The sequence below is a fragment of the Meleagris gallopavo genome, chromosome 1 (genome assembly GCF_000146605.3).
Source record: "Meleagris gallopavo isolate NT-WF06-2002-E0010 breed Aviagen turkey brand Nicholas breeding stock chromosome 1, Turkey_5.1, whole genome shotgun sequence".
Classification (NCBI taxonomy): domain Eukaryota; kingdom Metazoa; phylum Chordata; class Aves; order Galliformes; family Phasianidae; genus Meleagris; species Meleagris gallopavo.
In genome coordinates, this window is record NC_015011.2 from 108,912,139 (window position 1) to 108,928,600 (window position 16,462).

Consider the following 16,462-nt stretch of genomic DNA (forward strand, 5'->3'; position numbering starts at 1 on the left):
TTGTATTTCTAAGGGATACTATGACTGTAATGTAATCCTTCCTTAGCAGCTATTTTAACTGGTGATGTGAGTTCACAAGATAGAAGCTGTTTCATCAGCCTCTTTAACAATGCAGTAGATATACACTCCTCTAGAATAAAGATCTTAAGTATTTCCAAGGTGTTTGCCATGAAACTCCTCATCAAAATTAGTTAATGAGAGCTGCCTTCATCTCCAACTGCTTTGGCAGACTTCTGTACATAAACATGTGGTGTAGCTAATTATTTTCATTGGTCAGGAAGAAGAAAATCCAAGGAAAAGAACAGGCATGTGGTTGTATCACCTCTTTGAAAAGGTACTTTATTGTCTACTAGTTCATTCCCTAGAGACCATCTCATTGATCCTACCTCTCTTAAATAAAAGAGAGATGGAAATGGCCATCTCTGTAACAAAACTCTTCCCACAGTAAATGTTCTAAGCCTCCGTGTATCTTCACCTGGCTTAGCATAAAGAAATATGTTAGTACTGTGATTAAAGTTATTTTTAAACCTCTGGCATTCTTATTAATGGCGTAGGTTCGGGTAGGAAAATCCAGCTTTTTGGACTCTTTTGTGATTACATTCTTCCTCTACCTGAGATGCCATGCCAAGGGCCATGACAAATAAAGATCTGCAGCTCTGAGATCTTGGGCATCCATCATCGATTTAGGGGATAATGTGCCTTCCTGTCTGGAAGACTTCTCCATGGTTTACATTGGACTTCTCTAAAATATAAAGCAGAGCACAATGGATATTTACCAAGCAGTCTTTTTATGGAAATAGAATGATTCAAAAGGATTTTTCAGGGGTATTTTCAGAAATAACGAAAAAACTAATCTATGAACTGAGAGCAACCTCCTCATCTCCAGACTGCTGACAATATCATATATGAGCCATGCTGTGGCAGTGAAAGTGTTATGAAAACAAGCAGTGAGCATTAAAAAACTTCTGAAAACTTATTAGTTACACAAGGATTCAACATACTTCATTTTAATTCTGTCACAGTTCTTTCAAGTTGAAATTTCCCATTTTATTCCAAATTTTGTGTCATATTTACAATGGTACTTCCCTCTTGCTTCCAACATGATGTCCTGGAACTGTTATTCCTACAGCACTGCAGTTCTTTTAGCCACAGAGAAGGGTACTGGTGCAGTGACCTCTGAGTATAAATTGAGTGTTCTCAGATCAGTGGGGAGGTTGCCAGTTCATGCTGGTTTACTGTTTGCTCTCAATTTACAGCCAATGTGATGCACTGAGAAAGCAGTTCTCATTACACCAGTGCTTTCTTGCAGCTGTGAAGGCTGGTGATACAAGTACTGATTTACGGGCAACAAAACTGCCTCCAAAACCACATATCAAGCAGATCAGCAGCATGTGATCACTTGATCAGATCAGTTTTGGCTGGTACTGAAAATCTCTGACAACATTATGTGTTATTCAGCCTACTTAGCCTCTAGAACTCAATTCTAATAACTTGCGTTCCAAGATTTTAACAAAGAACAAGTACAAAATGATGAGGCATTTTTCAACATAACAAGACGTTGTTATATTAAAATGGCTTGTAAAACAGGAAACCACAGCAGCACTTCAGCTCCTCCTTTCTTTAAGACTGTTCAGCGATCTCAGAATTTTTCGGTTGTTACAGTCTGTATATTGCTCATTTCCGAGCCATTTACAGCAACAAAACACTCAAGAATTCCACTTTAGGGACTTTGCTCCCATCCACATGATATAAGACTTGAATTCTGTGATTTTTTTTTCTAACAAGAGTTGAACATACTTGCCAAATGTATGCCAAAACTGCTGGCTGCTTGCTTCCTACTTGCTTTATGGCTATAATGAAAGTTGCTGGTACCTGCAAAGCAGCTTGAGCCTTACATGTGGATATTTTCAGGAAAAAAAAGTATTTTTGTAGCCTGATTCTTGGAAGAGAAGTATCAAAATAGTAGGAAGCAACCTGATCTGAAGTTCCTGTAGACTTGTACACATGGTGCCTGCAAAATGCTATTGCAGCTTTCTGGATTATTAGTTTTAGCACTTTTTTGATGTGTGAAATTACTAGCTGACAGTGAACGCACATGCCTATCAGCCAGAACGAAACTGCCTCATCCATCCAAAAGAGGCTAAATGCACATCAGTTTTCCTTAACTACAGTTACCAGTACCAAAAACAAATGATTAAAAGTAGTCCATGAAGATACAGAGCTCAGAGCAGGTGTCCAGAAGAGTGTGATTGGTCCTTCTGTGGGGGGCATGGATGTCCAAAAGCCCAACGAGTCAACGTGCCCTTCAGGTCTGCAACTCTTCTCTCTAGAAAGCAAAACCAATTATGTATGTATTCTGCTTGCTTCCGTTTGAACCAATGGCACCATAGGGCTGCTGGAGCCAATTCTGCCATCTGAATGGTTGTGCTTGTTCTTCACAAAAACACACTGTCTCCTCTGTTGGGGTGCAACTCCCATCACACGTACTGTGAACCTGTAAGCTTCTCTCACCACTTGAGTTCACTGATTGCTAACTTTGCGTAGGCTGAGACAGGAACAGAAGATTCAAAAAGAATTATGGTTATGGGGGATGGTGGAATATATTAGCAACAGCGGCAGACACTGTGCGTGGGATAGTGCATACAAGGAGCTAAGTAAGATTTGAAGGGGTTTGTTTTGTTTCTTCTTAGTTGTTCCATTGCTGCTTTCTTTCTCTTCTTTTTTTTTTTTCATTTTTCTTTCTCCCGGGGTGGGAATCTTTCATGCCTATTCAGATGCACTAGCTGAAGCATAGCAGATCTCAGATGGTAATGTATGTAGGCCAATGGTACTCCCATTCTGCACTACAAACTTTGCTTCCTCCCCTAGCGAATCAAAATGGAAGCAAGAGAAACTATGCTCACAGTATTGGATGAACACTTTGATAAACAACATCACCTAACTTTCACTCCTAGAGGAAAGCGATAGAAAACTGTCCATTGCCCTCACAAGAGAGAGTCATCAACAAAATATTTGCATGCTCCCAAAAATCTGCGAGGCAGAAGTGCTTACCTCGGGGTTTAGACCAGGAAATAGAAGATCAGAAAATGCAAATGCCTTCTCTTTAATCATGCCTGGCATTAAATGAACCGTCCTGAGAGTTGGATTGTCACAGTGTCAATTTCCAGAAAGAAAGCATTTAAAGGGCAAGCTGATGACCAAGCTCTTTATCTTGCTATTTTACATCTCTTAGATGAAAATGGATCCCTCTCCCAGCCTCTTTAGTAAGCCTAACTACAATAGTTAAGTTAGTGTGAATAAAGTAAAGGAACTTCTGGAGATACCAAATGAACCCCAATCCATGGTGAGCAGTAGCAGCTAAGAACAGATCAGAATTGTGGTCTTGTTTTCAAAGGTACATTATCTTTTCTTTCTTTTGGTTTCTTTAGATTGCATTACAAAGTGTTTCTGTGCTGCAACTAAAAGTCTTTTTGACAAGGATGAATAAATGTCTAATCTGAAGGATGTCCCTGTGAAAAATTATGACTTGTTAGCATCTAGTCAAACAAATTTTTAACTGTACTTTTTTCCCTCTTGATTACTTCACCATATATGACATTCATCTGAAATGTCTTCACTTATCTTGCATATGCAAAATGCCAGCCATTTCTGGAACCTATGGTTAGATGTAGGGGAAACACAATGACGAAGATACTAAAGGGAAAGGAGGGGAAGAATACCAGAGGTCTAAAAACTTTGGGCACGTTATGTTGTCTTCTCTAGCTTTGTTGAGTGGCAGATGGGCAGTGTGATAGTGTTAACCTTTGCATGTAATATAGACTGTGAAAACAGCATGTGTCATGCAGTATACAGACTGAGCTGATCTAAAACTGCACACATAATCTTGTTTTGGGAATTTCCTCATCTGAGAGTTCTTGACATTAGCACTTCAGATTGTGGAGCAAGTCTAGCCTATTTCACAAGCAAGATGAGGCAGGAGTGATTCTATCACATAGCACTGTGGCAGTACAGGCAGGTGTCAGGGAGTCATGCTGCTGCTGCTGGCACACCACCACTGTTATTCATTCATTCATTCATTTTTTCATTCATTCATTTCAGCAAATTGGGTGCTGGAATAGCAGCACTGGTGCCTCTGTCCTCTCTGTGCCGCTTTGGTGCTTGGGGTGTTTTATCTTGGTAGGAGAATGACACATAAGAGCCTGTGTATAGATGCTTACCTGTGAGCTGTGACTCACCCAGGTAAGTGAAGGTGGCTGCAGCATCCCCACACTTCTTTGCCTCTGCTTTCCTCCCCTTTCAGCCAACACCTTCTCTCCCCACTCCCAATTTTATTTCTCCCCACTCAGCTTCTACAGGACAAACTCACTCTTGTGTCACACATTGCCATACAGCAAAAGTCAGCTGTGACAAATACGGATGAATCCTATGCGGAACAGGTGAAGCAAAGCTACATCTGGAGATGGAGACAGGACAAAACCACACCTCCATCTGCTCGTGTATCCAGCCCAGGAAGGAGGTAGTTCGGCTGTAGACACCAGGCTTGTTCGCTTCTGCACAGCCCACTCCAAAGCTGGTGGTTCCCACCAACTTCCAGATACTCATATCTTCACATGCTAAAGGGCCCCCACTGTCTCCCTGGAGGACAAAGAATTAAGACAAATGTCAGTGCCTCAGACACTTAAATGAAAACTTGTGCCCTTCATGCCTTGGTTTCATCTTGTCCCTTGTGTGATTGTATCTGGGTAACTCTGGTAACTTTGCCCCTCATTCATGACTAGCTAGGTGATCCTGCATTACTGTGTGTGGGGCTAAGTTACTGGCAATCCACTGATACTCAAATCCTTTTTTCCATCCCCCTACCTCTACATTTTCCAAAGTTCCACACTTCTTATCTTCTCATGTATGCTTTGGCTGCTTTTCACTATGGGGTTTCTGCACCTTGCAGTCTCCAGAGCTGCTCACAGTGCAATTCAGTGCAGTGCAGAGGCCATAGTCAGGGCAAGGAAAGGATGGTACCACACTGTAGCACATACAAGAAATTTAAAAATGACCTAAGTAAATTTGGCTTCAGAAGTAGCAGATATGGCCCACAGAAGAAAGGTAAAGAGGGAATTGTAGTGCATGAATGTGTGCACATTCAGTGGCTTGTATTCATGGTGAACAGAGTAAATGGTACAAGAACAAATATTTGTCCAAGAAAAGCCTGGGAGTGCCTTCTGATAGCTTATCACTCATGTTTTTCCATCGCTGCTGTTAATGAGCACACTTGCAGTTTGGAAACTTCCATACCTGGCAGGTGTCCACCCCTCCCTTTAGGAAACCGGCACAAAGCATTGAAGAGGTTATGATCCCACCATAGACATCCCTGTGATTGCAAATTCTATTAGAAATCAAGGGAACACCTGCGTAATTCATGGTTTCGGATGTATCACCTGTTCAAAAACAGAACAAAACCAAAAACTAACAAATCTTGAAAGTAATCTCTACCCTTGAAAGTAATCTCTACTAAAAAATAGATGCTTTACAATATGAACTGGCAAGCAAGAGTGAGAGAAATATAGTTATAATGACAACGTAATGTAAGTCTCATCACGTACATAATCTAGTAACTAGTGACTGCATAGAGCTGGGCATTATCATAGTGTGTAATAAAAAATGGTGAGCTATATGTTTCTACTTCAATTGGGAACTTAAAAGCTATTTGGACACTGTCTTCTAATTCTAGTGTACAGATTTGTTTTGAATTTAGTCCCTGTTCTGTTCATCAACAAATCACCTGCAAACATCTGTTTTATTTTACAAGTATTCATCAGTCTCAGTGAATCATATCCACAAATAGGAGCACTTGCACATTATCCTTCCAATTTAGATCTCATATTTTTATGTGGTAACTTGCTTTTTCTTTTTTCCCACCTTTTGCTATTATCTATTATTTTGTTCTCTGAACAACGGGAACATTTTAAATGAGACAAATCAAGAATGAATAAAGAACAATGACCTGAACATTCAAGCATTCTGAAGTGAAAGTGAGTCAGTACATGTTATTGACTAATATAAACCACGAGTCATGCTAAAAAAAAATGTTCCCTTTTGTTTGTAACATAATTCACAAATCTAATTTCTTTATCATCCAACTCGCCTGAAAATATACATGCTCTCTCTTGAAAAAATGAATGTTTGATTCTTGCATTTCTTCTCTGCTTCGTGTGCTTGAAGTTATAAAAAACACGAGAGGTTGGATGGTGCTCTGCCTAGATGGTACTGCACCTACATGTGGTTTTCATCCTTTTCACAAAGTGTACCCATTCATTCCTCATATTAAGAGTTAGTACAGCACTTTTGTCTCATATTCCCTCTTGCAAAAGACTGAATTCCCTTTCCAGGGTGACCATAAAATGTAGGGATATGTTATCTTCTTCCCCTTAGATATCCCAGACAATTTAATGTTGAGCAATTGCTCCAGCCAAATCCTATACTCTGTGTGAGGTACTTTCATGTACTGTAACTGACAGTGGGCATTTAAAATACCTCCTTCAACAGTTGCTCCCCATCCTGATACCCAACACATTTTTCCTTCTGGGAACTGTTCACCAAAATTAGGCAGACAAATTGGCTCTATGTGACCTAGTTAAAGAAAAAAAAAAAATAAGTAAAGAGAGAGAGAACAAGAGAGAGAAGGGAGAATCATTTTCAAAATTTGACACAAAGTGTATGCTTGAGTAAATCTTTCAGGATATGTCTTGCGATGAAGTTTCTAAGAAAACTATCCACTCACCACATAAAGAAACTTAGTAGTTCATAGAATCGTAGAATCACAGAATCTTAGAACCATTAAAGTTGGAAAAGACTTCTGAGACCACCTAGTCCAACCACCAGCCCATCCCCACCATGCCCACTAACCATGGCCCTCAGTGCCACATTCACATGGTTCTTGAGCACTTCTAGGGACAGTGACTCTGTCATCTCCCTGGGCAGCCCACTGCCTCACCGCTCTTTCAGAGAATAATTTTTTCCTAATATCCTACCTTCTATAAGTCTTTTGTCTTATGGCCAAATACCTACAGCGGGCTTAATTTTCATCAAGAAAGAAGTAATAAAAGAGGTGTTGGAATGTCAATAAAGTGAAGAATGAGTAAGTAAGAAATACACCTCATACTCAGCTGATGGGTACAATTGAGACCCCATGGCATGCTGCTCTGCCAGAGGAAGGGCCATGGTTAGCTGTAACATGACTGATATAGTACCCCTGTGATATGTTTTGTGCAGTGGCATGTGAAAAGAGCTGTAAGCATGCATTACTGCAGCCTTCTGAAAGGGTAGCACGATGTCTGTCCGGGATACTCTTTTCTTCCCATCTATGTATTCATAGACCTAGAGTACCTCTGTGCTCTGGGGTACTGAATGCTGTGCAATACAGTCAGTGTTTGATGTTCATGGGGATGAACTACAAGCTATCGAGGTGGCCTAGCACTACACAAAGGGAAGGAACATATGATGTTATAATGGGTAATTCCTAGCACTACCCTTCTCCACTGTGCAACAATTCCAGCTAAAAGCATCAAGCCTCCAAGGCTCCCCAGGCTGCCCCTTGTCCCCAGTTTAGATGCAGAGCTTTTCCTGTTCTTGGCAGGCTCACAAACTTGATCCTGAGCAAAAGAAAACAGCAGTGGCAGAAATTTCAAACAGAACAAATTCAAGCTGAATTTTTATCTAAACTGGAAGTTGGAAAGATTTAATAGAATGGAATCATAGAATCACTGTATGGCTTGAGTTGGAAGGGATCTTAAAGGTCATCTAGTTACACTCTTCCTGCTGTGAGCAATTTCAAGAGTATTGATTTAGGAAGGGACAATCTAGATGCACCGGGGAGCCAGTCCACCTTAGCTGAAAGAGCTCACAATGAATAGGAAATACTGGTAGGTGATGATTTATATTCATACAGTATTATTACACATTATTTCAACTCACTGATTAGTGTCAGCCGTAGACAGCATCATACTAAGAAAATAAGACTGGTTTTAATTCAAAAGCACTGTTATGTTTGTATTATGTTGGCTTCTCTTTGAAATTTAAACCTGATTTTCAGCTTTGGACACTGCTGGACGTCCCTATACTCACAGAAATAAGGACAGCAAGAACATTGTAAAAATCTCTGTGATGTCCAATAAAGATTAGGTGGGATATATATTTTAGAAAGGAAAAATTATTTAGAAAGAATAAAGGCAATGTTTGCCTATTATTAAATGCCTTCAGCAAGCCAACATCAGAATGAATTGGAAACCTGCAGTGCCTGTGATCGCATTGTACCTCTGTACCTGAATACAGAATACAAGTGTTTCTGGTGTTGGGGCTGGTAAGGCTTTCTGCTGCCATGTGGAGACAGTACTTGGAACAGTAGCTAAGGCTCATGCTATGGCTGCTGGTGAGCAAGGGGAATAAGCCAGTGTCATTTGGGTAGGGACCCCTTGCCATCACAGCAGCAGGCTCACTACATTTATGCTGCTCTTCTCTCATTGTTTTTAGAGGCAGTGAGAATGCACCCAGATGGCCTGTGTCAGATCAAAAGAACTTCCCAGCCCGTGCTCTTAGCTAGTGAAGTGAGAAAATCAAGTGACAGCTCACACAACTCACACAATGAATTACCATTGAAAGCAAGTGGTGCTGCCAGTTTCATCAGTGCTATATCATTTCCCATCGTCTTGGGTTTATAATTTCGATGGTATATAATCTTTTCCACTGAATATGTGTGAACCTGGGTATCTTGCTGAGTCACAAAGCCAACTTGCACACTCCAGGAGCTTGGTAAGTACAAGCTGAAATGAAGAGGTAGGGGAAAGTGAGAAACCTTTAAGAAAACTCTTAGGTTGTCATTTGACTCCCAAGCTTACAAACTGATTGATCCTATTAAATTGAGAAGGGTCTTGTCATTTACCTAGGAGCTTCTGAGTACTTTAGTACTCAGCAGCCAAGTAAAAAATTCCTCCCGAGACATTAAATCACATGCAATGTAGAGAAATCAGTGATCTGAATTCTAAATAAATGATTTTACATTTATCAGTTATTTAAGTTGATTTCCCAGGCAGCTGAGAGTTTCCAGTATTTCTGAAAATTGGGCAGTGTGATTTGAACACTTTTGTGGAAAATCCTTTTCCATAAGGATTTGCACCGGTACAGAAAGAAGGAGAGACGGTTTAAATGCTATAGATAAAGTCTGTGAAATCAGGATAAGGCAGTCTTTTCTGCAGGTTTTTCAAAGACAAAGCACAATGCTTGAGCCTTCTTCTGCAGTGTCTCCCAGGATGTGCTGCAAGTAGAGTCAATGGGACACCTGAGTAAGACAAGTTAGGGACTTACTCGTAGACACAGTGTGCAGCTGTGATGATCCAGCGTGGGGTGATGACAGACCCTCCACAGAGGTGGTGCCCATGGAACTGCAGGCTGACCTGCCAAGGCCATTGCTGGGGCAAGGATGCATTGCCTCCCACAATCCGCGGCCTGTAGCTGGCTCGCATCCCGCATGCTGTCAGAAAGCAAAGTTTACAGTCCATGGGGGAAACATGGGAACAGTTTCTGTGACCTTAAGAAATTCTACTCCTAATCCTGCCAAGGCCAGGTGGTCTCTGCAGCAGGACCATCTGCAGGCCCATTTCCAACGCCCAATGACTTTTCATATCCCAACTGGAAAACAAGCTGGCATAGACAGGTATGCATCAAAGTTCAGGAATTAAGACAGAATTTCCGTTTCCATGCTAAGGTGGCAAAGACTTTGAATTGTAGCATCAGATCATTGATCCAGTGCACAATCCTTACATGTCTATTTCCTACTATGATTTTCACTGAATCATTCTTGCTATGTGATACTCCAAATCTGCCCTCCAAGTCCACTCTGGATGCCTGAAGTTCTCTGAAATTTTATATAAGAAGTACAATTTTTCATTGCGTGTGAAAAACTGACAGTATTCCCCTGAGTATCCAATTCCTCCCCACTCTTGCTCTGAAGTGGGTGAAGAAGGACAGGTTTTCATCTTATTCTCACTTTTGCTGATGCTTACCCAAACACTTTAAGGCGATTACACTGCCAGAATTGCATTCTTCCCTAAGATGAAGAGACAGTAAAGTATTAGATACAATTTAGGAATATCATTTTTTTTCCCTAGTACGTATGTTTACTAGAATTAATATATTAAGAGAGACATGAAGTCAAGCACTCATCCAATCTACTTAAGGCATTTAACTGAAGTACGTAAGGTAGGAGCTTAGACACCATCAGGAATCTGCAGACCACTTGCTGTCCTGCTGAAGAGTGGTTCACTCTTCTGTGAGGGGAGGTTACTTTTAGCACATGACCTGTAGTCTCCTTGGATCCATAGCTTGCTTCTCAGTGCAAAGCAACTAAGAAAAGCAAGCTGTTGTCAAGATAAAGAAACACATAATGAGGGGTTATATTCCCACTGGGAAACAGCTAGGCATCTGTAAACTCAACGGAACTGCTCTATGTTAGAGAAAGATAAGTGCCTGGTGTCTATCCATTTTCTGTAAAGGGATCAAGGGACAGACAACTTTGTCAAATAGCCCATTAAATTCTCTCTTTCTGTCAATATGAACAACCTGGTTTTCTGTCATTCAACCAACAAGTTAAGGCGTACCTCAAGTTTGTTGCATTGTGCAGGGATGTCACTTGATCCATGGGTAACCAATGGCTGAGGGATACAAAATGTCTTTGAAACTGTTTTTCAACAGCAGCCACAGGCAGGTAACCTGAACTCACATAACTGCAAATAAAGCATAAACACAGCTTCATCAGACAGATTTCCAGTAATACGCCTGAATAATTTAGTGCCTCTATTAGTGGGAAGCCAGGGCAGCAGCCACAATGATCAGATTATGGCACTTGGTGAACTCATCTCACTCCCTCCAAGAAGTGCTTCTTATAATGCATGCATATTTCTTCCAGTACCATATCAGAAGTCACACATACCAAGGGGTATTTAACTGGCAGAGAAAGTCAGTTTTAATTCTAATGTTGTGCTAGAACTTCATTGTGACTGGATGCAAGTATCTTCAGCAAGTATCAATGGATGTCAGTGGGTGCCACATTTTCTACATGGAGGAATTCAGTGACACACCTTTGCTTCATACACACTTCCATATCAGACGCTATTTTGTCAGACTGCCCCTCTGCTGCCATCTCTCACATGGCAACAGCATGTAATGGGATATTGGTGGGAAGGTTCAACCTCTACCGCCATAGCTCCAACATCCGTCTCTGATATTGTGGGCCAACATCATAAAATAGGAGAGGCATTACTTTCTGAGCAGACCTCACATATAATTTTTCTGCTGATGAAGAAAATAAATGGAAAATGCTCACATGTTGCACAGTACTTCTCAAACAGGTTGCAGTTACTAGGGGACAGGTAGGATTCAGATACCTGCAACCCATAGGGAAGACTTAACCAAACCATTGCTGTTAGCCATCATCCAGGATTTACAGGAGCAATAGCTGGCATTTTTAGTGTGCAAATATTCATGACAATTTCCCACATTATCCTCAGTTATATTATTCACAAGTAAGGATTAAGTCCTTTTTTATTTTAAAGCACGGCCTCATGCAGGGTTTCATTAAGAAAATTGCAAATATCAGAATTAGTTAAGAATGTCAAATAAATTCCTTCTGTTTTACATTCATACCTTGAGAAACCCAGGTGTTTACAGGTAGTATTTCCATACTCTGCCTTCCAGTCATCAGAACAGACTGTTCGCCAAGATCCAGAGGTGAACACCTGCAGCACAGCTCTCTTGCCACTCAGCCTGACTTTGAGATTCAGAGGAAGAAAAGCCTGAGTGAGATGCAAAGAACCATTGGGACAACATGCTGTGTAATGCACCACTGTGGCATCCACATTTCCTGGCTCTTGAAGTTTTTACTACTTGTCTTTTTGATCACTTGGATCCTTTGGCAGAACTTTTCTGTGCATTTTTGTGTCTTAACTTTAAGGAGGGAATTAGTAGAGGAGGTTTTCCCTACGAGTGTCCCTCTTTGTAATGTATTGAAGCACACTTACGATAGCACAGTCAAGACAAAAAAGTCTGTGCTAATCACAGAATCATAAAATACCCCATGTTAGAAGGGACTCACAAGGATTACTGAGTCCAGCTCTAGACTGCATATAGGACCACCCAAAAATCAGACTGTATGTCTAAGAGCACTGTCCAGACACTCCTTGAACTCCAGCACTGGAGGCCGTGCCCACAGCCCTGTGCAGCCCGTTCCATGCCCACCGCCCTGTGGTGCAGCCCCTTTCCCTGACCCCCAGCTGCCCCTCCCCTGACACAGCTCCATGCCGTTCCCTCGGGCCCTGTCGCTGTCACACAGAGCAGAGATCAGTCTCTATATTCCTCTGTCTCACTGAAATTCTTTACAACACATCTCTCTTAACAGCATGCCAGACACTGCAGGAGGAGGTAGCAGGGATTTATAATCACATCTGAATTACCACATCCATACTCATCTTCCCCTTCTTTACAGTTGAAGACACCATTGCACCTGGCTGATTTCTGGATACACTTGAAGGATGATCGGCAGCGAAACTTCCCAATGCAGTTGTATTGGACTGGCAAGAATGGAAGAAAACAAGGTGATGAAATACACATTCTTGCTTTCATTATCTGGCCATACTTCCACCTTGCTGAGGCAAAGGCAACTCTGTACTCTAGGAACTTCTGAAATACAACCCAGACGTTGCTACGTGGTGCTGTTAAACTCATCCATTAGTAATGAATTGTAGGATGAAACAGCTTTGCTGCCTGTGCTGTCTCTTTCACAACTACCTTAACCCAGTTCATGTTCCACACCAGGATAAGTTTCCAGTTGCTGTGAACCCTTACCAGCAAAGCAAGGAGATCCTTACTCATTCCAGTTGTGGATGTGAACTACTTTACCCAACATATTTGTTGCCTACCACTGGGTAGGGCACATCTTCCAGTCACAAATGAACTTATCCTATGATTTCTTTTCCTTCATAGAGCTTTGTTATAGTGGAAAGTTCATTTGTTTTCTGAAACCAAACTGAAAGTACTGATTTACAAGACAAAACTATGCATGTTACCTTAAGCTCCCCTTGGCTCAATTCTTAGAGCACGACTCAAGAGGAATCACTGAAATGTGACTGGAGAGTTTTCTTAGTTCACTTGTGTCCTAAGTATTACATCAGTCTTGTCATGAGTGCCAGATTTATTTTATTTGTACATGCAAATAAAATGTAAAGCCATATCAGCAAGACTTTATACTTCAGTTAGCAAGTAGCAGTAGCAGGTTAATTCCATTCTAAGTAAAAAGCTCATGAAAAATTAAGAATTAGAATGGTTAATTGAGAATGAATAACTAATGAATAACTTAATGAATAACTAATTGTACTCACCACCCAGGCCAGTGGCAGCTGCTAGGATTACTACAAAGAATAAAGCACAGACATATGGAAGGTATTTGGGGGAGGTTAATACTTGGCACATTGAAGGTGGTTCAATATCCCCTAGAAACCAAACAGAGATAACAGCTTCTATGAAGTTAAAACAGCTGGAGTTTGCAATGAAAAGATTTCTCTAACATTAAGCTAGATGAAGCAGCAACTGCTGCATGCAATTCACAATCATTCCTGTCCATGACATCTCCTGACCCTTGCCTGTACCATATCTGTGGTCCCAGGGCTCCCTCCAGCAGCAACCCCAGCTGCATAGTGCTCTGAGCACAGTGTACAGCCCCATGCACCAGCTCCAGTGCTGAGGTAACACTCCTGTAAGGGAGGAAGAGCTAAAGCTTTGAACGTGAGCAAGAATATTGGAAAGACAGGACCTGTTAATAAATAGCTTTCAAGGCAAGAAGGAAGAAAGTTTTGGACTTTGAAGCAAAGTTAATTGAAAACAGTAGAAAGCAAAAAAAAAAACATGGGACCTCCAAATTAGAAGATAGCTGGAAAAAGTGTCAAAAAAGGTGATCTGGATGAAATTTTACTATAAAGGCAAGGAAAGAATCAAGTAATAGCTCTATGCTGAGATTCAGTTTTCAAGGAAAAAGACTCATCTGAAGTTAAAATAGACACCAGCAGGAACTGCTGAATGCATTTCATGAGCAGGAATGATTCCATTCACCTTTGTAGCTGACCTCAACTTGGTAGCATTGTGATTCAGTACAAAAACAATGGATTCCACTGAAAATAATGACTGGTTCACTTGTGATAAACATATTCTGACATACAAAGTGCAAAGTATGGGAAAATAGCCTACACAGCTCTCGCGTGTATATACACAAGAGCTGGTAGAACCTTGTTGTCAATTTTAATTCGTGCAGCTCTTAACCCCCTTCTTCAAGCTTTGAATCTAAGATTAACAGGAACTTAGAACCAGTCAAGGATGCTGAGTGTCTCCCAGTGCTCATAGAATCACAGGTAAATCCCAAACTTCCCAAGCTCTCCCTAAAGCAACTGAGCAACTGATTTTGACAATGGAGTTGGTGTCTGATATCCAAAATTTTACACAGCCACAGTTAGTATATTTGCCATGAAACCCATGGGAAGTAACTAACATGTTTGCTATTCCTCCTACAGACTGTTATATTGTGCATTCAGGTTTTTTTTAATGGGCTGAATTTCCAACTTGGGAAAATTTCAAATAAGCCAATGAAAACTGTCAGAAAAGCGTGGGGAAATATCCGCTATGTGGCAGAAGTGTGTGGATAATTTGTCTATAAAAAATGCTTGTGCGTGCAAGCACAAGACAGAAGATGTCATCACCTGCTGATATGGTGGCAAATCTCACGGCTGGGGGAGTGAGGTTGTGTTTCTTGTTCCTCCGAGTAATTGCTTTCTCTGAATGTGTGGGCAAGCTAATTAGCTGTTCAGATTACAAAGGTCAAAACACTATGTAGCATCCCTACCAGATCCATCTGCACTGGGATCAACTCTCACTTGTATGCTGAAAAATCTTTTGAAGGAGAACTGAATTTCTGGTACTGGTGGTCCATCTTCTGTAATAGAGATGATTTCAAGACTTCCAGTAGTGGGATTTCCCCCTTGAGCCTAGCTCAACAGAAGAAATAAAGAGAAATATTTAAGCAAATTACTTCTATTACCTCAAAAAATCTGACACTCTTCTTCTGATATGAAAGGATATTTTCTTCCTACTCCCATTGATAATTCTTTTTCTATGCAATGCAGATAAAAAATGAATCCGCAGAGACACCTGCAAGAATGCTGTGTTTGCCCAAAATAAGCCATTTCTTCATGAGAAAAGAAACCATACTTCATGAGAGAAGCTCTTGCAACTAATTAACCAGCAACTACAGAAGTTAAATTATTTTCAAGTTTGTCTAAGCACTTTCAATAACTCTTGACTTCTTTTTTTTCCCTTAAATTTCAACCTGACCCTTGTAAGGTGCTCTCTTTAATTGCAATCAGAAACAAGAGAGACAGAAAAGCACATCACACCTGTACAGTACCTGGCAGCAACCTCATGCTTGGGCAGAATGAATTTTAGCCCAGAAAACCCTTAATCTCTTTCCATACAGTGGAGAATTATTAAAACGGGCCACACCAGAACTCAAGGTAAGCAGCTTCAAAATTCTGATTTCTAGCTTCAGTTCCAAGCACTATCAGTGACAAAAGGTATCAGGTTTTTGACCTCATGATGGTGTGAAATAGGTCCAGGATTGCTAAAGAGAGTGGAGTTGGTAAGGTGTAAAAGCAGCACAAGTGCTTGTCAAATCAGTCCCAGAAGATATTTATAGTGACACATTTTAGGCAAAGTATATGTGTTTTGTTGGTGGCACTAATCTCTAATCACCTGGAATATCTCTTCACCTTTCAGCAAAGAGTTGCAATGAGGTTTGTACTCTTTCTTTTGATAAAGTTCGATGTTCATTTCAATGACCATAAATTAAATTTCATATGTAGCCCACTAATTTTAAGGCAGATAAAAGGACGGTGTGCTGTACATAATTTTTAAATATTTTTAATACTCTTCTACGCTTAAAAACCTCCTAACCGGTGCATAAGTTGAGCATTGAGAAGTATCAACCACATGAGAGAGAAGCACAGACACATCACTTCTTTAGAGGACATCACGCCCTCCCAAAGCTTCACTCACCTCTTCCTGAGAAGTCATAGTTAAAAGCAAAACTGTTTTCTCTCTTCATCATCAAAAGAAGCCAAAAGGAAGTCCTGAGGTTGCTAAGCCAGCCCACTCTGAGAGGTTTCCCGAGCCACGCCGGGCCGCTCGTTCAGCCGCTGGTCACAGGCAGTCTTGTGGAGACAGCTGTGAAATCCAACCTGGGGATGGATATCATGTAGCTTCGGATGGCATGGCTACGGAAAGGGGGAGATAAAAATTCAGCACACGTTTTAATCATCCTAAGAGCGTAAAGTAATATTGCAGTATTTGCAAACCTTTCTGTAACCTTCCAGGAGAA

At 40.9% G+C, this 16,462-nt stretch overlaps 1 protein-coding gene across 1 annotated transcript; it reads right to left on the reverse strand.

Moving 5' to 3' along the window:
* Positions 1-3,469: 3,469 nt before the first annotated feature.
* Positions 3,470-16,158, reverse strand: TMPRSS3 (transmembrane serine protease 3). Its single transcript, XM_019612002.2, has 13 exons — positions 16,141-16,158; positions 14,933-15,074; positions 13,422-13,532; positions 12,498-12,614; positions 11,692-11,815; positions 10,647-10,772; positions 10,053-10,096; positions 9,355-9,520; positions 8,644-8,813; positions 6,529-6,624; positions 5,290-5,432; positions 4,483-4,635; positions 3,470-3,693 (listed from the first exon to the last, which is right to left on the reverse strand). The coding sequence occupies exons 1-13, from the start codon at positions 16,156-16,158 to the stop codon at positions 3,583-3,585; spliced, it is 1,521 nt and encodes a 506-aa protein (XP_019467547.2). The 3' UTR covers positions 3,470-3,582.
* Positions 16,159-16,462: the final 304 nt, after the last annotated feature.